This window comes from Gekko japonicus, unplaced genomic scaffold, assembly GCF_001447785.1.
Source record: "Gekko japonicus isolate JY-2015 unplaced genomic scaffold, Gekko_japonicus_V1.1 scaffold5, whole genome shotgun sequence".
Classification (NCBI taxonomy): Eukaryota; Metazoa; Chordata; class Lepidosauria; order Squamata; family Gekkonidae; genus Gekko; species Gekko japonicus.
The window spans coordinates 3400964-3423541 of NW_015168652.1; the positions used below are offsets into that span (position 1 = coordinate 3400964).

Sequence of the window (22578 nt, forward strand, 5' to 3'; positions counted from 1 at the left end):
ATTTTAATCACTCACTGTGTAAAGAAGTACTCCTTTTTGTCCTTCCTGAATCTACTGCCCATCAGCTTCATTGGATGCCTTTGAGTTCTGGTATCTGGGGAGAGGGAGAAACATTTCTCTCTGTCCATTCTCTCCATCCCATGCATAATTTTATAAATCTCTATCATACCCCCTAAGTCATCTCTTTTCTAAACTGAAAAGCCCCAGATTCTTCAGCTGTTCCTTAACAGGAAAGGTGCTCGAATCCCCTCATCGTCTTGGTTTCCCTCTTTTGAATTTTTCCAGCCCTGCAACATTCAACAGAACTTCATACAGTATTCCAAATGAGGCAGCACCATAAATAAAATACTGGCCATTTTATTTTCCATTCCTTTCCTAATAATCCCCAACACAGAGTTTCCCTTTTTCACTGCTGTGGCACACTGACTTGACAGTTTTATTGACCTACCTACTCTGACCCCACGATCTCTTAAATTTCCCTCTCAGTCTGAGTAAGTTATGACCCTATTAGCATATACTTGAAGTTGGGATTCTTTGTTTCAATGTGCATCACCTTAAAATTGCCAACACATAACTTTGTTTACCCACATTGTTGCCCACTCACCCAATTTGTGGAGATCTTCCTGGAGCTCTTCAGAGTCATCTTTGGTTTTCACAGTCCTGAATAATTTTGTGTCATCTGCACACAGCACCGTTCACCCCTAGTTCCAGATCACTTATGAACAAATAGTAGTGGCCCCAATGCTGATTCTTTGCTTGCCTAATTATTAGCATACAGTGCTTTCCCCACAGCCTGTGGTCCCTTCTGGTCAATTCACTGAGGCAGACCTTCCCCCAAACCATCCCTCCCTGTCCTGCCTATAGAACTTATATCCTGGAATGACTATCCCATTGATTTCACCTTCATCTAAATGACAACTCTATTAGTTAGTTTAGAGACAGACTGCCCAAGTTCACCCAGGAAGCTTCATAGCTCAGTGAGGGTCTGAACTCTGGTCTCCCCTGTAATGTATCAGGACCCAACCGCATGGTCAGCTTGGGCACCATGTGGTCAAGCACAGGCATCGAGCTTTGCTCCGACAGACAATGGACGATATGGATCCTAGCCCGCACTAATCAGAGGGCTAGGCTCCGGGCCTAGAGCCTGTGGGACTCTCAGCCACTAGTTTAGACCTATTGGGAAGTGGGTGTGTGTTTTGGGTGGTGGATTCACGGGGGATATAAGCCGGCCTGTGAGCCGGCTAAAGTTGCCTTGTTCTACACCAAATAAAGTATGCTAAGCTGAAATCACTCGTCTGTCTGCGTACTTTTCATCCCCAGTCCCAGTCTGACATTTGAAGCACTGCAACACATGCTTTCTCTCATGCAAAGCTAGATGCCCTTCATGTGAAGCACAACACTACTGCTTGGTCTATGTATTATAGCTTGTATGTGCTTGGGGGGAAGACAAAACTACTGTATGAACATATGAAGTCACCTTGTACCTAATCTGTTTATTTTCATTTACAGTTCACTCTCAATGGGACTCATGGAGGATTCCAAGCACAATAGAACTATTCATTCAATCAGTAAGCCAATTTGAAAATTTTGTAGCTTTTGGATGATAATGTTTGAACCTAACAGCAAAAATTCCTAGAAAAACAAAATTGTTCAGTCGATCAGCAAGCAGATTACAAAATATAACTTTTGAATCTAACAGCAAAGATTCTTAGAAAAACAGGATAATGCAGTGGAGCTGGGACTGAAGAACTGGAAGAAAAACACATTAATACCAATGGAGGTCACCTCCTAAATTGATCCATTACACCACAGTGCTACTCCCTCGTTAAGAATGCCCTCCTGAACAATTCTGTTTTGCACATTTTGCAAAATGCTACCTGATATGCCAGGGATTGAACATGGACCCGTTGCATACAACGCATGTGCTCTTCCACAAGACAATTGAGGCACCTCTTTTCCAACGGTTCTCCATGCTGAGAGGACGAATGGATTTAAGTGACGCTGACCGGGGCAAGCGCAGGAGATCGAGCGTCAGAAATGAAGCCGAAAGCAAGATCAGAAGACCAATTATGAACATGAGTCAGTTTTAAAGCGTTTGTAAAGGGAAAAGATAGCTCCCCTCCTCCACTGAACGGGAAAAAGGCGAGCAGGGGAGGGACGCCTTCCATGCGCATGAACTTTTGAGCGTTTGAGGAAGGGAGCAGAAGAAAATGCGAAAGGAACTGTCTAGAAGTACTTACCAAAGTGAGTTGAACCATTCAAGCGCACATTCAGAGACTTTTAAAAAAATTGCAAAAGTAAACAAACAATAAAGATGGCAGGGAAGAAGGACAAAGAAAAACTTTTGAAACCAAAAGGGACTGAGAGCCCGAAACCAGAAGTTACCAGAGTTGGCTAAGACCATAGCAGAATCCATGCGCCCCCTGCTGGAACAGCTGAATAACTTCAAGGAACAAATGTCAACAATGACGCAATGTATCACCTCTCAGAAAAATCAGATAAATGAGACATTGCAAATGATGAAACAAAATACTGCGAAGGTGAATGAAGTGGATGCAACGACCCAAAAGGTGAAGAAAAAAGTGCAAAAGCTGGAAAGGAAACAAAGCTCCACAGAAGATCAGCTGCTGCAACTACAAATGGAAAAAGCTAATATGATCCTTCACTTTCAGGGCATGCCAGAGAATAAGGGAGAGAATCCAAAAGAAGTGATGAGTGAATTACTAGCCCCAGTGACAGAGATGAAGGCGGAATCACTGCTAAGCGACATGGATGTGGTCTATAGATCATATTCAGGCTATATAAAGAAAAATAATCTGCCTGGGGAAATTGTCGTAAGATTCTCGAAGAGGCATGTGAGGGACGCAATCCTGAAAGCAGTTTCTGGAATATCCCTGAAAGTGGGAGAGAATGCCATCAGAGTCTTAAAAGACATTCCATTTGAAATAAGACAACGGAGAAAGAAGTACAAAGACCTCGTGCTTTTTCTTCAGACAAATTCAATTGGATATAAATGGCTAATTCCAGAAGGCGTCGCCTTCAAAATCAAGGATAAAAAAGAAAAGTTTGACTCTGTTCTGGAAGCTCGGGAATTTCTTAGGGTGCAGTCGGGAAGGCCAGAGGATGGAAAAAAAGAAAGGACAGCAAGTCTAGTGGCGAGCTGGACTTAGGTTCTTCCGGAGAGGGCTCTCTTGCAGAGCAAGGGGCAGCAGCTCCAAAAAGTCCTTGCAAGCTGCGGAAGAGATGGGGAAAGGAAAAGTGAAGGCTGAAGGACTCTGATTTGTGCCTTTGAGAACTTTAAAATGGGATGATTGGGGGTACTGTTCTAAGACAGTTAAGTTTTAAGATTTAAAGAAAAGGGTAAAAATATTATAAATGTTTGACTCAGGTTATAATGACATAAAAGAAGGGAAGACTTGATGTAATTAAGCTATTGATGATCTCCTCTCTTGGGTTTTTAGTTAGTAGTGGGTTTATTTACTTTATCCTGTATATGTAGCTCCCCTTCCCTTTTTTCTGTATTAGTTTTGTAGTTTTATAAAAAACAATTAAAAAATCCCCTCCGGGGGCTCAAAAAAGAAAAAAGAAAAAGAAGGCTGAGGGCGGATTTTCATGATACTTGAGAACTGATCTCTAAATGTGTATGTACTACATCAGAATGTAAAGCATCTATGTGCTGATTCTGCAAGTTTTCCACTTGAAAATACTTGGCAATGAAAACATGGCCACACAGTATTAAAGAATCACTATTTATAATATTTACTGTGCTCTACAATATTTGGTAAATTGTTTTATGGCTTTTTTCTCAACACTGATATATTTACAAAGAAGAAATAATGACCATCCACATACACAGCCACACACATGGGGGGGATTGCATAGAGGACCCACTTTCTTGGATGAATTTTATGAGTTTGATCTCTTCATTCCATTATAAAGCTTCCCTATCTTGTTTAACTAGTGAGTTTTCAAGAAACAGCCCAGGGATAAAAGGAGCACTAAAACTTAAGATGGTTGGGGACACTGTCAGGAACATCCCCATAAAAGTCTTCTTTGTGAAACCTATCAGGCACCCCTGACATTTAGAAGTCAAGATTTGGAGGATTAAAGATAGCAAGAATGGGATTAGAGAGTAACTGTTAAGTGCTCTCCTTCTGATTGGGAAAAAATATTGCTTCAGGAATTCAAAACATATTCAATCTTTACGCAGAATTATGGTCTTAAGTATTCTGCAGAAGGTCATACTTTTCAAATTATTCTTCATACTGTATGTGCCATCATAACACATTCATTATGTCAGCATTGGCCCACAGGACATAAAGGAGCATGGAAAATATATTTCTCGGAGTGGTTAGTCAATGAGCCAATGCTTTCCAGGCTGCATATAACCATGCAATCTGCTCCAACCATTTGGGCAGAAGATTTATACATTCCCAGAGTGTTAGAGAATAGGTGGCAACCACCATGCTCAAGGCAATGTCAAAGCTAGAGTAAGACAGGCCCCGATGACAGGAGTAAAAATACTACTACTTGACATACATTACAATTGCCACACAACATTGTTTGTCCCCCAAACTTCAGGCTACATTAAATAGTTTGTCCTTTAATTTTTTAAAAAAATCATTGCTTTTCAAGAACAAGACAAAAAAAAATACAAGTATATACTTTAAGCCAAAATTTCAAGTTATTTCCACCCATTTACCATATGAATAGAGTAGTGTTGCCAGACCCTCCCAATGGAGTCGGGGGTCCCCTGCTGCCAGGCCCTGCCCCTCAGCCACCAATCAGCTGGCTGGCAGAGAGACTTACCAGTAGAAAGAAGAACACCTGGGCCATGTTTCTGGTGTCACACAGGAAGTGATGTCATCAAGCCAGCAACCTCCAGGTGATGCTGTGGTATTTGGCAAAAACTCTACATTAGAAGCTGGTTTTATCATAGAGTTTTTGCCCAAATTTCATAGTGTTGCACGGAAGCCACTAACATTGTAACACCAGCAATGTGGCCTGGGCCATTCTCTTTCTCCTGGTAAGTCGCCCCCAACCCCCGCCAGTTGCCAGGAGATACCTGGCAACTGTACAGTAGAGTAGTGTTTCCATAGTAGCACATAGTGAACATTAAAGAGCTTAACTGCACAAACATACCTTAAATAAATAAATGATGGGTGCTTAAACTAAGTGGGCAAAAATTCTATCATCTCTGATAGTTTAGTCTAGTGGTAAAAGAACAGGGGACTCTAATCTGGAGAACTGGGTTTGATTCCCCACTCCTCCACATGAAGCCTGCTGTGTGACCTTGCATCAGTCATAGTTCTCTCAGAACTCTCTCAGCCCCACCTATCTGTCTGTTGTGGGGAGAAAAAGGGAAGGTGATTGTAAGCCACTCTGAGACTCCTTTGGGTAGTGAAAAGTGGGGTATAAAAACCATCTCCTCCTCCATCTTTTGTCTTTGGGGGAAACCTTTTTCAAATTGCATTAGTGTAAAATTACCATTCTTTTTTTTTTTAGTTAAAATGTAAATTATATTATTTAAAAGTTTGATTTTGCTATTTTAGGAGTTTGTCAGCTGGTAAATAAGATGGAAGAGAAAAAATTACCATTCTTCAGCTTTCAATCCATAATCTTGGGTAGGGTTGCCATCTTTCAGGTGGAGCTTGGAATTTTTGAGAGATCAGTTCCCCTGGAGGAAACATCAGCTTTGGGGGACAAACTCTATGGCATCACATCCCTCCTATCCCCAAATCCCACCTACCCCAGGCTCTACCCTGAAATCTCCAGGAATTTCCCAAGTAAGAGTTGGGAATACTAATCCTGGATTGGCATCACAGAGCAGAGGGCAAGTCCCAGCATTTCGAAGGGCTCCCTCCTGACTATAGTCAGTTATGCCTTCTATTTGTGTGTTCATTCACTTTTTCACCAGGTTGGATGGGTGAGCCATGGTAGTGAGTGGCAACTGCTGCCCACACATGACCTTTTCAAAGCTGGGCATCAGACTTCCTCTCCAGACAATGAATGTTGCTGAAGACATTCTGGGCCAAATATCCATTTGTTAGCCTAGTAAATTAGAACTATTCTTTGTAAAACCTAGACTACGAAGCAATTTTTTGGATGAAATTGTTTACCAAACAATGGTTACATCAGTATGTTTCTCTTTGACAGTGCAAAATGAATAAGGTCTTCTTGGTGTTCTTCGATCTAAAGAAAAATTCAAAATGTCCCAGTGCTATCAAGAAGAGTTGAAGGGTCACAGTGGATCATGCTACGTCTGTTACATCACTCGTTCCCAACCTTTTCAGTATAGTGATCCACAAGTCCAAATTTACTTAGTAAGGTGACGCATCCAAGGCTGGCCCACATTTTTTTTGTGCCCTAGGTAAACATTGCACAAAGGGCACAGCTGCCCCCACTATAAATCCCAAGCGAGTGCTATTCTGATCTGACTTCCACATGGAGGGTTTGCATATGGAGGGTTACATGGAGAGCCTTTGCATATGGAGGGTTACATTCCAACCTTTGACCATGCTGTCATTCTCCATTCTCTCTTTCTCCCTCTAATACCCCCTAAGATTCTAAGAAACTCATTGTAGTAACTATCAGGACATGTTTTACATAATCATCATGTATATGCAGTGAAGAAACAAAATACCAACTAATTTATGACATGGAAGATACTGTTTCCAAGGTCAGATCTTGGTTTTCAAAATATGAAAGAAAATAATGGGAAGGGTATTTGCAGCACACTTTTGGGTCCTGACCCACAGGTTGGGAAACACTGATTTATATGACTCAGCTGTAGAGAAGCGCTTTCCTCATTAATTTATTAGAAGCACTGACTGCAAAACACTGGTGGTTATGGTAACACTTTTCTTATCACCAGTTGATTCTTAGGGTGTAGTGTCAGAAGCAGTTTTGTTCCCCACATCTGAAAGATGCATCCAAAAAGGGGAACAAAAAAAGGAGGAGGAACATATTTGGAATACATAATCTATGATAAAAAGTTGAAGGAAGGAAGTTGAAATGATTTTCTCTTCTGAAATTAGGGTGAATTTATAAGACCCTTTCGAAAAAACCAAACAAACATCTACAACGCCAGTGTTAATCTTCGGTAACTATTTCCACATAATAATGAACTTCCCACTTAAGGAACAAAAATTCTGAGGAGAGAATGTCATAAAGAAGAGAGAGAGAACAGATGTGAAATTACAGCTACTGAAAGCAGAGCCCCATACAGTGGATATGAAGTAAAGCCAAAAAGATATTTTCAGTGTTGGACAATGAAATATACTTGTTCAAGAAAATATCCTTCTCCAGAGTTGCTTAAAGTAGAGATTGGAAGAAAGAAAGAAAGAAAGAAAGAAAGAAAGAAAGAAAGAAAGAAAGAAAGAAAGAAAGAAAGAAAGAAAGAAAGAAAGAAAGAAAGACTTCTGGGAATTCTTCCAGTCTAGAGTCATTGCTGGGTGGGGGATATTACACTAGATCTTCAGGTTGTTACTGATTCTATAATTCTGAGGTCACAGTACATTCACTGTGCAGCAAAAATTCTCTCTCTCTGTATACACACACACACACACAATGACAACTGAAGAAGTATCTCAATAACCACATTTAACAGTTCTGAAAAGGGGCTGGTCAATCCTAATCCTAAAAATAATGATTGCCTTTGAAGCTATACAGGACTGTATGATTCGTATTTTAACAGTGGCAATACTGACGAACATACTGATCTCCAATAGCTAATTAACCAAATCAGAAAGATGATAAATATTCCAAAAAATGCTCACTGTTGTAAATTACTCTACTATGATATAAATGTCCTTTCCCCAAGCAAGTAAATGTTCTGCAATCTCTTCCCTCCTCTTTTTTTTCTTTTGCTAAGACGTTGACTTGTCTAAATTGCCTACTGCTTCACTGGCACAGTACTGTCTCTTTACGAAACAGAAGCACTTTGGAATATTCATACTCCAACCCTGCTAACATCTGCCTCAAGCACTGGATTTTATATAGAATGACCAGCTTCAAATATTGCATACATTGCTGAACAAGGTGGAAAAAGAGGATCATCCCAGAATCAAACACACTGAACCCCATTCCATCCCCTGGACACACACTTGCTATTTTCAACTTTGAATACCATACAAAAATATATTGCAGATATCTTCCTCTTCCACCATTGTATGCCAAGGACCAAGTAACGCACTACAGTAGCAATTAAACACTGATTCTCTAAATACTCTTTTTTTAAAATAATCACCAGACAAAGAAAACTCTTTTCTGTTATGCCTTTCAGCAATAGTAATGAAACTTAATAGCCTACCATTTTCTTTGCACTCTTCGGGAGGTTTAGCCTTTTTCGCAAGTCGTGGATCCAGCCATGATGTTGTCTTTGTGTTATGGCTGAAAAGAAAAGAGATCACCCCCATCAGACACATGACTGCACAGAATCAAGTTTATTCCTCAAGAGAAGGAAGGGGGGGGGGAGGTTAGCAAACAAAATTGCAATTGATACACTTAATTTGCTTACTAGTTCTAAGTAGACCTGAAGGAGGTATAAGAAGGATTGTGTGCAGCAGCTCTAAATTTGGCAGCCTCTGTTCCCTGTCCTCAAAGCCGCTATTTTTATTAAAATCAACTTGAAGGTTGCCAAGTTAACCTCATTGAAAATGCAGAACTCATCCAGAGCAAAAGGAATTTACAGCCTTCTCCAAATGAATGGGTGCAGCCAGCAGCCTTCCTTGCCCATTTGCTGGCATTTCAACGCTGAATTATTTTTAATCCAATATGATACATAAATATACAGATATTATTTCTGAAGAGCCACGCTGACAAGACATTATAGAAATAGGATGCGAATGGTGGTGTGCCTCAGTGCAGTGTGTGTTTCCTAACAGGATGATTAATAGCACTTTGATTAACCGACTGTTATCTGTTCCATATCTAATTCAGCTCCTATGATAAAAGTAGATTTTGCTGGAGCCGAATGAATCATGCGGCCATTCCGCTAAGCCCAGAATAGCTTTTTCAGGCATCAGCAATGAAACAGCCTCTGAACTGGTACAAAACTGTTCATTAAGAGAGCAGTTTCCCAAAGAAATGGATACATAGCCATACGCCAAGCTTTCTAAAAATGCATGCCGTTTCCCACAGCCAAGTAAATTTTGAGCCCCCCCCACACACACCACGGAGTGTATGTATTTAAAAGATGCTTTTCTAACACACATGCTTCCTCAACCTCCCTTTTTCACACACACAAACAGAACGACAGCCTTATATAATACATGCTTTATTCATTAAACACATCCTATGAGGCGTTCTTTGTTCTGTTTACATATTGCTGAATTATTAAGATTTTTATTTATGTAACATTTCCTGAGTAATTTAAAAATGCATGTAAGCCATTTGTTATAAACAGCAGCATGGATGGCAAAGGACCAAGAATGAGACCTTCAAAGGCATTCTGGCTCCTGTTAATTTTCAGCCCTGCTGAGTTTCCGGTTGCGGCACAGTAGCTTCGGACTGCACAGGGACTTGCTCCTGAGTAGCGGCTGAATCCCAGATCCCTCTAGGGAGGTCCAGGATCATCCGGACCCCATTGAGCCTTCCTGAAGGGGGGGTTCAAGCAGGGGCTTGAACTGAACACTCCTGCTTACGGTAGTAGGGAGGCAGAGTTCAGATCTCCTCGATGCCAAGGATCTGAGCGAGAGCATTCAATGCCAGCCACTGTTGCAAAGTTCTGAACACTGGACGAATGGGAGACCTAACACTTCACACTACTTGGAAAGAAAAGGACTCCAGCATCGTGAGTAGAGTAAACACACAAACTTTATAACCATTACTGGCTAAGGGCCCCTTTAAACTATAAAAACCAGACAGAAAGAAGAAGGAGAGGCAGGCTCCCTCCCGCCTTACTCCCATGGCTTGGAAGAGACTTTGATCTGCTAGAGGAACATAATTGAGGCTATTAAGAGACTTGGTTGAAGCCTGGAAATAAATCTATCAACAGAACCTTTTAAATGTTTTTAAAGGTTAGACCATAGTTTGGAATATAATATAAATGACTTTAAAAGCTGAGTTCTATGTTTGGCAAGGGAAAAGACTTTGGATACAAGGACCCTTCTCCAATTTTTGTTTGCCTATTGCTTTAATTGGAAAAACAACAGTCTGTAAGGATTATTTTTTTGGACTTACCTTTGGCTTTTAAAGAATTTTTTATTAGAGTATATTTATGTACTATATTTGGATTATGTTTTCTTCCATTCAGTAACTTGGCTACTTGGGACTTACTTGGCAGGATTACAACTAAAAACTTCCTCTTTCCCATATTTTGGATCTACAAGTGGATATATCTTTCTATTGGGATTATTTGGAGTTATTATGGATTGGTGTAGGCCCTTTATTGGATAACAATGAGGGTTTGCTTCGGTGCTTTGTGGATTACAAATGGGAGCAATTAAGTCCCACAAGAAAAAAAAGAAGGAGGAGGAAAGTGTTTTGCAGCGTCATTTCCAAGTGACTGAAGAATTTTGATATTGTTGGGTCTATACTTATTTATTTATTGTATTTATGCCCCGCCCTCCCCGCGAACGGGCTCAGGGCAGCTTACACATGGCACAAAGTGCATAGAGTATATAAAATAGATAAAACACTTAAAAGATAAAACTCCCCTACATCTTGCAAACAGAAGGGGAGAGCTAGGGCCGTAGATAGATGTTACCTGGCCCTCCGGCGGTGTCACTCTGTACTGGAGCGGTGGTGGTAGTGGCAGTGGCGGCTACTACTCGAAAGCCTGGTGGAAGAGCCCCATCTTACAGGCCCTGCAGAACTGCAAGAGGTCCCACAGGGCCCTGATCTCCTCTGGGAGCTCATTCCACCAGATAGGAGCTGCCACTGAAAAGGACCTGGCCCTTGTTGCCACAAGCCTGGCCTCCTTGGGGCCTAGGGTCACCAGCCGGTGTTGTGACCCTGACCAAAGGGCTCTTTGGGGAATATGTGGGGAAATGCGGTCCCTCAGGTATGTCGGACCCTGGCCATGTAGGGCTTTAAAGGTAAGCACCAGGACTTTGAAGCGAATCCAGTATGCTATAGGTAGCCAGTGCAGCACTTTCAGTACAGGTCGGGTGTGCTCCCACCTAGGGGCGTCCACCAACAGCCTGGCTGCAGCATTCTGCACCAGCTGCAGCTTCCAGATTTGTGACAGAGGCAACCCCATGTAGAGAGCGTTACAGTAGTTTAGCCTCGAGGTGACCGTCACATGGATCACTGTGACTAGGTCGTTGCAGTCAAGGAAAGGAACCCACTGCCGTACCAGCTGAAGATGATAAAAGGCTGATCTGGCAGTGGCTGCCACCTGGGCCTCCATCGTTAAGGTGGGGTTCAGGAGCACTCCCAAACTCCTAACCTCCGAAGCTGGCACCAGAGGTTCCCCGTTGAAGGTCGGAAGTGGGAGCCCTAACCCCGGTCCGGTCCAACTCAAGCACAGGACCTCCGTCTTCACCGGGTTTACTTTCAGCCTGCTCCGTCTGAGCCACCCAGCCATGGCTTGTAAATCCCGGTGCAGATCTTCTGGGTAGGAGTCTGACTGGCCGCCCAACATCAAATAGAGCTGGGTGTCATCTGTGTATTGATGGCACCCTAGCCCATACCTCCAGGCAATCTGGGCGAGGGGGCGCATATATATGTTAAACAGCATTGGGGAAAGCACCGTCCCCTGAGGCACCCCATATTCCAGCAGGTGCCTCTGGGACTGCTGTTCCCCTAGCACTACCCTCTGTCCCTGACCTTGAAGGGCGAGCCCCTGGATCCCCACGTCGGCGAGGCGGCAGGACAGCAGCTGATGGTCGAATGTATCAAATGCGGCCAACAGATCTAACAACAACAGCGCCACCACACCGCCTCGATCCAGATGCCTATGAAGGTCATCAGTCAGGGCAACCAGTACTGTCTGCGTCCCATATCCCGGGCAAAAACCAGACTCAAATGGGTCAAGGACAGAAGCGCCATCCAGAAAGCCCTGTAGCTAAATCCCCTGCCACCTCTAGAATATGCCTATGTGGTATGGGTGAAGTGGATGATGTCGAGCATTACATTCTGAGATGTTTATGGCACGAATTACTTAGGCAAAGGTTTATTTATCCTATTGTACCTCTGTATAATGGAATTGCTGAGCAGGATTTGACCGTGTTCTTGCTTTCTGATACTGATGCACATGTTACTAGCAGAATGGCTTTGTTTGCACTGGCGGCAAAAAAGATAAGACGGGGTCTAGGACTTACTGCAAGTTATTGATGTATATTTCTGTTGTGCTTTGATTTACTTTGTGTTGTTATGGCCAATGGCTAAGACAATAAGTGAAACTTGAAACTTGAAACTGTAGCTAAATCGCCACCACCCTCTCAATCAGTTTGCCCAAATAGGGCAAATTGGACACCGGCTGATAGTTAGCCAATTCAGCTGGGTCCAGAGTTGGTTTTTTCAGGAGAGGGCGCACCATCGCTTCCTTGAGTGCCTCGGGGGACCACCCTTCTGAAAGGGACTTGTTAACAATCTCCCTCAAGGCACCTCGAAACCCCTCGTGGCCCGCTTTAATGAGCCAGGAGGGGCACGGGTCAAGGCCGTAAGTGGTTGGACGTACAGATATGAGCAATCTGTCGACTTCTTCCAGGCTAAGCTGGTTGAAACACTCTAAACCCGGACTCGAAGATGCGCAAGGGGCCTCGAGTTCGCTAACTGTTACAACTGTGGCGCCCCTAGGGAGGTCGCGGCGGAGCATCAAAACTTTATCTGCAAAATAGCTCGCAAAAGCCTCACAGCCACACTGTACCCAAAAAGTATAAACTGTTCTTTTTGTAATGTAAATTATTTGATAAGATTCCTGGTTACGTAATCTGATAAAAATGATAATATTACTCTGATAAGCCACTTTAAAAAAAATAAGAAGTCTTTCTCTGGAAGGGAGGGGTGAGTGATTCTTTGCTGTTAATAAAAAATTTAAAAGGGAGGGGTAAGTGTGTCTTTATTGTTAATAGAACTCTTAAACATGTCTAGTGGGTCAAGGAAAGGCCCTGGAGGGCCATCTTCAGGGGCAGTGAAATCATGCTGGCCCAGGAAAGCATGGCGCGGCTGTCTCCCCCCTTCCCGAGGCCAATAGGGCCACGCTGCCGGGCCAGTGAGGCCGGGGGCAGTGCAGGGAAGGCTGGCAGGGCCCTCCCCCCGAAGCAGGGCCCACAGCCTCCCTGGGCCAGGCCATGCCATGCCAGCCCAGGGAAGTGGGTTGCGGGCATTTCTCCCCTCCATGAGGCCAGTTGGGCTGCGGCGCTGGGCCAGCAAGACCGGGGGCAGTGCAGGGAAGGCCGGCACCTCCTGAAGCAGGTTCTGCAGATGACCTGAGGCAGGGCACGCCGGCCCAGGGTAGTGCAGCGCAGCCATCTCCCCCATCCCCGAGGCCAGTTGGTCCACCAGAGAAGCTTCCATCCCAGCCGGCGGCTCCCCGCAGACTGAGGATGAGAGGCCGGCCGGTGGGTTTGTGGGTGGGACTGAGGCAATGGAGGGAGGCGATGTGACCAGGGGATTGGCCCACTCAAACCCAGCACCTGGCCAATGGCATGAGAGTCCCGTTGAGTGGCAGCTGACAGGCCAATGGCTGAGGGAGCACATGGAATGTGGCCACCCCAAATCACTTTTATAATATAAAGAAGGATGTAACTGAATATTTTGAAGCTCACCCAGAGAAACAGATGGGTTTAATCTTTTTAGATGCTGAAAAAGCTTTTGACAATGTCAGTTGGAATTTTATGTTAGAACAATTATTATCTTGGCAATCTGGGCGGGAATTTTATACAATGGTTAAAGCAATATATACTAAACAACAAGCAAAGATATTGGTTAATGGGGACTTATCACAAAACATTCAGATACAAAAAGGAACTAGACAAGGATGTCCACTTTCCCCATTACTTTTTATTTTTGTACTGGAAACATTGAATAATATGATCAGAGAAGATACGCAGATTAGAGGTCTGAAAATAAAAGGAGAAGAATATAAATTACAAGATTTTATTTATGTATTTATTTTATTTATTTATATCCCACCCATTCCAGCCTAGGCTGGCTCAGCTCACAACAAAATAAGAATTTCATCATACATAAAACACAATTCATGACATTAAATAGTGCAGTAATATAAAACACAATTCATGATATTACCTAGTACAGTAATATAAAACAATTCTTAAAATCAACAGTTTTAAAGTGCTAGCATTTCTGATGTTTACATTAGATTCTATTGGTCTGCTTCAGTCATGGACGGAGGGGGCAGGCCTGGCAGTACTCACAGGGACCTGTGGCTCAGGGCTTCCATCATAGCAGTCAGTTGTTACTAATAGCACCACTGATAGTTGCAGTTGTAATGGTGCAAGAGCTCCATTTTGCAGGCTCTGCAGAACTGTAAAAGGTCCCGCAGGGCCCTGATCTCCTGTGGGAGCTCGTTCCACTAGAGTGGAGCCACCACCGAATAGCCCTGGCCCTAGTTGTTGCTAATCTGGCCTCCTTAATACTCAGGATGACCAGTCGATTCTGGGTCGATTACTTGGTATTTATTTTAGAAAATCCACTAAATTCTGTGAACCAACTTTTGAAAACATTGCAAGAATATGGTCGAATGGCTGGACTGAAAATTAATTTTAATAAAACAAAGATTTTAACAAAGAACATTACTAAAGAACAAATTCACAAATTGGAAGAAATTTCAGGTATTGAAGTCCAAAAGAAGGTTAAATACTTAGGAATAAATTTAACAAACAGATGTTGTTCCCTATTACAGGAAAACTATACAGAACTTCTAACTGAAATCGGCTTCCGGTTTGGACTCTGTGAATGGCGGTCGCATCTTCGGGGAGCTCCCGAAGTCGATTCGCACACGCGCGGCCAAGGGGGGGGATCTGCACAAGCGGAGACCCTAAGGAACCTCAGGCAGAGGTTCCGATCCGGGGCGCACATGGGATGTGCCTCTTTCCCGATCGGATGGTCGGAAATTGAGGCTCGCCCCATGCCCCAATGGCCCTAGCCGCGGCAGTGCCCCGCATGGGGACTAGCAGAGCTGCCAGTCGTCACTGGTGATCAAGCAGACAAGCGTTTAAAAGGAAGAAAATCGGCCAAAACTGTGAGTTGCCGGTCGGAAACGGGAAAAAAGGAGCGAAGCGCACGCCCCCCCAACGAAAAAGCGAAAGGTAGGTGGGGAAAATCCCCCCCCAGATATAACAGAGACTGACAGGAGAAGAGGGGGGGGCGAAATTTGAAAGAAGCAGTGTTACCTTTTGGTGAATTGTTTGAAGACAGGCAGGAAGATATATTTGCTAGCTGCGCGGCACGAACTTTTAATAGGTAAACAATAAAGCAAAGATGTCGGGGCAGAAAAAGTTTCAGGAGAAGCCGGCAAAGAAGCTGGGAGGAACTTCCGGTGCTAGCTCCCGCCCTTTGGAGCCGGCTGTCACTCAACAGGAGAGTGATCTTCTGCGCCCTCTGCTGGAGCAAATGCAGAAAATCAATCAAACATTGACAAGTATGGAAAGTGTTCTCCGCAACCAGCAGACACAGTTGAATGTTACAGCCAAGAAAATGAAGGAAATCGCGCAAAAATGCCTGGTCTCAACAGAAGACACTCAAAAGGTCAAGAAAAAGGTTGATAAAATGGAAAAACACCAAGAAATGCAAGACAAAAAGTTATTGATGCTTCAAATGGAAAAATCAAATTTGACTCTCCGGTTTCAGGGCATCAAAGAAATGGAAAAAGAAGATCTCCGAAGTATCTTAGCGGAAGCCTTGGCAATACTCACCGGCTGGGAAGCGGATAAAATAAGCGAGGAAATGGATCTGGTTTACAGAGCCTATTCCAACTTTACAAAGATGAATAACCTGCCGGCAGAAGTGGTAGTCAAGTTTACAAAACAGAAAGTTCGGGATCAAATACTGAGAGTGTCATCTTCAATGCCCATGAAGATTGGAGAGCAGACAGTCAGGATTTTGAAGGATGTTCCATTTGAAATTCAAATGAAAAGGAAAGCATACAAAGGACTGAACTTATTCTTGCAAAATCATCAAATTAGCTATCGCTGGTTGATTCCAGAAGGATTTACTTTCAAGTTCAAGGATAAAAGGGAGAAGATTGACTCCATTTTCAAAGCTCAAGATTTTTTGAAGAGACACGCCAGTTCAGAGGAGGCAGCACTCGCCAAATGGGAAGAATTGGACAGTGACAGAGACAGCGGCTCGGAGGGAGAAGTCAAGACTCCGGAAGATGTTGGAGCGGGAAAAGGCTCATCATACAATCTGAGAGATGTGAAAGGGAGGCAGCCCAAATAATGAAGAATGGTTCGGAATGCGCGAGAAAAGACTTTACTAACAATAAGCCAAAAGGACACTACTAATACATTAACAGTATTGTTTTTTACAGGTTAAGATGAAAGACGATTGACAACTCACAGAAGAAGCCAAAAGAAGATTTGTTTAATACTAACAAAAGATTAACATACTAATGAAAGCATCACCCAATCTTTTCTTAATCCCACTATATACCCTCCTCCTTTCTGATATTAAAAGAACTTCCAACTGAAATTAAGAAAGATCTGGAGGAATGGAAAGACTTGCAGATATTCTTGATGGGAAGAACAGTTACTATAAAAATAATATTTTACCAAAGTTGGTTTTTTAATTCCAAACAATTCCAATTATTAAAAATCAACAATATTTTAAAGAACTTGATAAATTGGTATCACAATTCATATGGCAAGAATCAAATTAAAAGCCCTGCAAGATGCAAAAAGAAAGAGCTGGATTTGATTTTCCAGTTTGGCTTCTAGACTATAAAGCAGCTGCATTGACCTGGGTGAGAGAATGGATCACTTTGCAAAATACAGGAATATTAAAATTAGAAGGTCACAATTTATTACTGGGATGGCATGCATTTGTGTGATATGATAGAGACAAAATACATAATTACTTCAAACAACATCTTCTGTGAAGAGCACTATTGAAAGTATGGGAAGAAACTAAAAGACTTTTTATACTAAAATACCCAAATTTCACCACATGAAGCTTTTACAAACCCAAATTTATTTCAAAACAACTTATTGTACAGATATGAAGATTTGGTGGATAATAAAAACCAACTAAAGACAATAGAGAACCTCCAAAAACAGGATATAGATATGAATTGGTGGGAAAGAGCAAAATTAGAATCAAGATTTGTTAAAGATAAACAAATGGGTTTCAATGAAAAGCTAACTGAAATAGATAAAATATTGATCCATACCGATGACAAACTTATTAAGAAATTGTATGTTATCATGTTAGAAATTAAAACCCAAGATGAAGTAGTCAAGTGCTCTATGGTTCAATGGGCTCAAGTGCTCTATGGTTCAATGGTTCAATTTGGGCCATAATATTGATTTAGATCAATGGTCTAAGATATGGAAAACAAATATAAAAATTACCAAAGCAATTTCTTACAAAGAAAATATCTATAAAATGTTTTATAGATGGTATATTACACCAGATAAGTTATCTAAATTTTATCCTGATATATCAAATGATTGTTGGAAATGTCAAAAAAAGGTTGGTTCTTTTTTTCATATGTGGTGAACTTGTGAGAAAAGTAAAAAGTTTTGAGCTTGGATACATGAAATATTGCAAACAAATTTAAAAAGTAATATACCCTTTGTACCAGAATTGTTTTTACTGAATATACTTCCAGAAAATTGTAAAAAGCAAGACTCATATCTTATTATACATGTAGTCACAACTGACAGAATATTATATGCAAAATATTGGAGAAGAAAGAAGAAATAATGAATACTCGAAACTGCTGAAATGGACAAATTAACTTTAATTTTGAAAGGATATAAAGAGGAAAACTTTGAAAATACATGGTCAAGACTTTACAGTTCGATTGAAGAATACATTAAATGAAATGTGAATACAACCGAAATAGAGGACAATGAGAAAATTTATATTAAACTGTGCAAAAGGTATATTTAACATTATAAGATGTAGAAACATAGTTTTATTGAGAGATGTATGGACAACTTAATAGTTAACTCAAAGAGTTGGAGATTCTCCCATTGAATGTTTGTATGTATTATTGTTTGTTTTTATTTGTTTGTCTTTGTCTGTTTGTTATAAAATAAAAAATAACTCCACCAAATTTTTCCCCCAGCCATGCTGGGTTGGGCAGTGGAGGGGGAGACTCTGCTGGAGGGGAGAAGGGTGGCCAATGCTGTCATGGAGTCTTTCCTTTCTCATATGTGGGTGACTGTTCCATGGACGTACTACCCACCACTTTCCATATCCCAAAATTTCTTTACTTTAAGCCCCTTGTCTGTTGGAAAATGGCACATAAGACAGAAATGGGCCACTCATATTTGAAACAGTTTGGATGAATGTTGTATTTGCATATGTATAGCTGAGCACAAAGAGTAGAATGAGAAATGGTTGCATCTTTGATCGCTATTCTTTGGGCTTGGAAAGAACTTTTCCTCTAGAGCCAGTATGACCTTGGGATTTCTTTCCCCCGGTAGCATGAAATGTGGCTCGCTTGCATCAGTTGCCTGGCACAATTTTTGCGCTGTTCCCATTTGCCGATTGGGGGACATCTGGCTGAATGGACTACAGGGTCTGATGTCAGAGAAGCTCAGGTATAGATGGCCCTTTTCTGCATTAGGGGCTTTGTTAAGCCAGTGGCCCTCAGGTTTCTATTATTCTCTGGGCACTTTATAAGCCTGAAAGTTCCAATGACCCCAAAGGCTGGAAACCTGACATTATCATCCAACTATTCTCTTAAATGGCCACATATACCTATATAGCTATTTACTGATATAGTATATCTTGCTTTTCTATTGAGTGCTTATTGGAGTTTTAGATATTATGGCTTTATTAGGATTTTGAGTTTAGTGGATGTCCATATATGAACCATTTCAACAGGAAAGAATGGGATTACAAATTGTACCAAACTGCACCAAAGCATTCTGCATCCAGAATTCTAGTTCCAACATGTAAATACAGGGTTATTTTATTGCTCTGACTTTCTACTTTACAGAGACCTTGAAGTAAGTGGAATTTTCAATTAAAAAAAAGACATGGTTACAAATAGTTCCAGCCCACATGAATTTTACAGTAATGAAGAATCTTTTTGCCCTGGCTAAAGACAAGCAGGTCTTTAATAAGGAGATGTGTGAGCAATTAAAACCCTCAAGCCCCCCCTTCCCCACCCCCTGATCTCAAAGCACCCATCTTCCAGACTGTGCTTTTTAAACATTAACAGTCTTGGAGCTTAAATTACAGCAAGCTTCTAAACTAGGAAAACCAAGAATTGTTTGCTAGATGTCACCTTCTGCTCACCCCCACTCATTCAAGGCATTCAGTGAAGGATGGAGTGGAAGTGTACAGAAAAAGGACACAGGGAAAGGATTCTTATTACAGTGCCATTTACTTGTTATTTCCATGCTGGCTACTGTTCAGTCAGCCAAGCATCCAGGTGACCTCAGCATTAGGAAAACATTCACCGGGACTCAACATTATCTCCAAGAGCCTGATTTCTAAATCCACTCATTAGTTTGTGAAAAAGATCCTTGCAGAGCAGAAGGGAGCTTCAGTCTGAAGTCAAAAGTAGTTTCCTTCAGGCTGCCCACCACGAGTGTCACTAGCCCTGTTTGCTATCCACAGTTACATTGTCTGGATACCATTTGAACTGTCATGGCTCACTGCACACACACACAAAAGATCTCCCCACTGTGGTGCTAAGTTAGGAAAAAATCTGTGTGTTTTGGAGCCATTTATTACAAAGCAGACATTCTAAAATTTTGCTGTAGCAAGTGTTCAAAAAGCAAGAGGAAACTAGTGAAAGTACTGCCCTGTGGGTTGCCAACTCTGACCAGGGACATTCCTGTGCATTGTGACTGTGCACTGGAACAGTTGGTCACAGAGTGAACGTGATGGGTAGCGATCTTGGACTTGGTTCTGAGTGGGGCTCAAAACCCTGTGAGAGATGTAGAGGTTGTTGCACCAATTGGGAACAGTGATCACAATGCTATTAAATTCAGCATTCATATCACTGGAAAGTTACCTTGAAAGTCCAAAACCATAACATTTGATTTCAAAAGAGGGAACTTTACAAAATTGAGGGGAATAGTTAAAAGGAAACTCAAACACAAAACAGTCAAATTCCTCGAGGATACTTGGAAGCTATTTAACAGCACATTAATTAAAGCCCAGATAGAATGTATTCCCCATATTAGGAACGACACTGCCTAGTCTAAAAGAATGCCTGCATGATTAACAACACAAGTCAAGGAAGCTATACAAAGTGGCTTCTTTTAAAAAGTGGAAGGTCTTCCCCTGTGAATTGAAGGGATCACAGGCACTAGATAAAGAAATGTAAGTTAATAATTAGGCAAGGAAAAAGAGGCTAAAAGAATCAAGAGAAATAATAAGAATTTCTTTAAATATGTCTACAGCAGGAAACCAGCCAGAGAAGCAGTTGGGTCTTTGGATAACCGAGGAATAAAAGGACTGCTAAAGGAAGATGGGAAGATGGCAGAGAAGCTCAATTAATGTTTTGGATTTGTGCTCACTGTGGGAAGTGTGGTGCATGTACCCATGCCATGGCCACTACTTTCAGGAAGGGATTCTAAAGAACTGAGTCAAATTGAGCTGACAAGAGATGCAGTGCTAGGGCTACTGGAGAAATCAAAAACCAGTAAGTCTCCAAGTCCTGATGGCATACCTTCAAGAGTTCTTAGAGAACTCAAATGTGAGATTGTTGATCCACTAACCCATATATGTAACTAATCACTAAATTCAGCCACTGTACCAGAAGACTGGAGAGTAGCAAATGTTACATCAATTTCTAAAAAGGGGCCCAGGAAATTACAGCTCAGTTAGACATCTGTACAGGCAAATTAGTAGAAACTGTAATCAAAGATAGGTAGTAAATAGTAGAATAGACAGTAGAAACTGTAATCAAAGATAAGACACATAGGAGAACAAAGCCCACTAAGGGAAAAACAGGTTGGCTTCCACAAAGGGTAGTTCTGCTTCACCAATGTTTTGTAGTTCTTTGAGAATGTGAAAAAGCATGTAGATAACAGTGACCTGGTAGACATTATATATTTGGGCTGTCAGAAGACATTTGATAAGGTACTTTATCAAAGGCTCCTAAGTAAATTTAGCAGTCATTGGATAAGAGAATAGGTTATTTTATGGATTAAAAATTGGTTAAAACGAAGAGTAGGAATAAATGGATAGTTCTCACAATGAAGGGAAGTAAGCAGTGGGTCCACATGGATTGGTATTGGGGCCACTACTATTTGTTCATAAATGATCTGGAACTAAGGTCAAGCAGTGTAGTGGCTAAGTTTGCAAATGACATAATTTTTTTCAGAATTATGAAAACCAAGGATGACTCTGAAGAGCTCCAGGAGAATCTCCACAAATTGGTTTGAATGAGCAACAATATGGTAAATGAAGTTTAATGTTGGCAAGTGTAAGGTGATATACATTGGAACAAAGAATCCCAACTTCGAGTATACACTAATGGGATCAGAATTTGCTGAGACTGATATGGAAAGAGATCTTAGGGTCAGAGTAGATAGCTCAATAAAACTGTCAACTCAGTGTGCTGCAGCAGTGAAAAAGGGAAACTCTATGTTGTGGCCAATATCATAATGTCCCTATATAGATCTATGGTGAGGCCTCATTTGGAATACTGTGCATAGTTCAGGTCACTGAATCTCAAAAAAGGACATTGTAGAATTGGAAAAAAAGAGGATAATCAAGATGATGAGGGGGTTCGAGCACCTTTCCTGTTCGAACAGCTGAAGAGTCTGGGACTTTTCAGTTTAGAAAAAATATGACTAAGGGGGATCATAATAGAAGTTTATAAAATTATGCGTGGGATGGAGAGAATGGACAGAGAGAATTTTTTCTCCCTCTTCCATAATACTAGAACTCAAGGACATCCAATGAAGCTAATGGACAGTGGATTCAGGAACGACAAACAGGAATACTTCTTTACACAGTGAGTGATTGAAGTGTGGACTTTGCTGCCAGAGGATGTAGGGGTGGCCACAGACAGAGCTTTAAAAGTGGTGGAGGTACATGGGAGTGGGTGGTGTTGGAGTGAGCAACTCAGCATACCTAGACACTGGGGGTGTGTGCTACATCACTCTAAGTATATATAGATGCAGGGGTCGTTTCATAGAAAAAGAGCTAGGGGAACTCATTAGCATAACTCATTAGCATATGCCACACCCCCTGATATCACCGGAAGTGTGTCATAAGGCCAACACCCCCTGACATCACCGGAAGTGTGTCATAAGGCCACACACCCCGCCCCCAACGGTCCCGGCCGCCACCGCCGGCCTTGCAGCTCCACTGCCGAGCCCCATGAGGGGCCCGGCGGTGAACCTGCAAGGGCGGCGGGGAAGCCCCGCGAAGGACCTCCCTGGCCCCAGGCAGGCAGGGGTGGGGAGAGGCAGGGAGGAAGCAGCTTACCCTCCCTCTTCTCCTGCCTCCTCCTGGCTGAATGAGGGCCGG

At 42.0% G+C, this 22578-nt stretch overlaps 1 protein-coding gene across 1 annotated transcript in view; it reads right to left on the bottom strand.

Annotated features, from left to right (window-relative positions):
* Positions 1-22578, bottom strand: part of MAGI2 (membrane associated guanylate kinase, WW and PDZ domain containing 2) — a 959850-nt gene that overhangs the window by 350059 nt on the left and 587213 nt on the right. The window contains exon 6 of the mRNA XM_015415060.1: positions 8312-8391. Coding sequence (XP_015270546.1) covers positions 8312-8391 — 80 coding nt within the window. The remainder of the gene's footprint in view (positions 1-8311; positions 8392-22578) is intronic.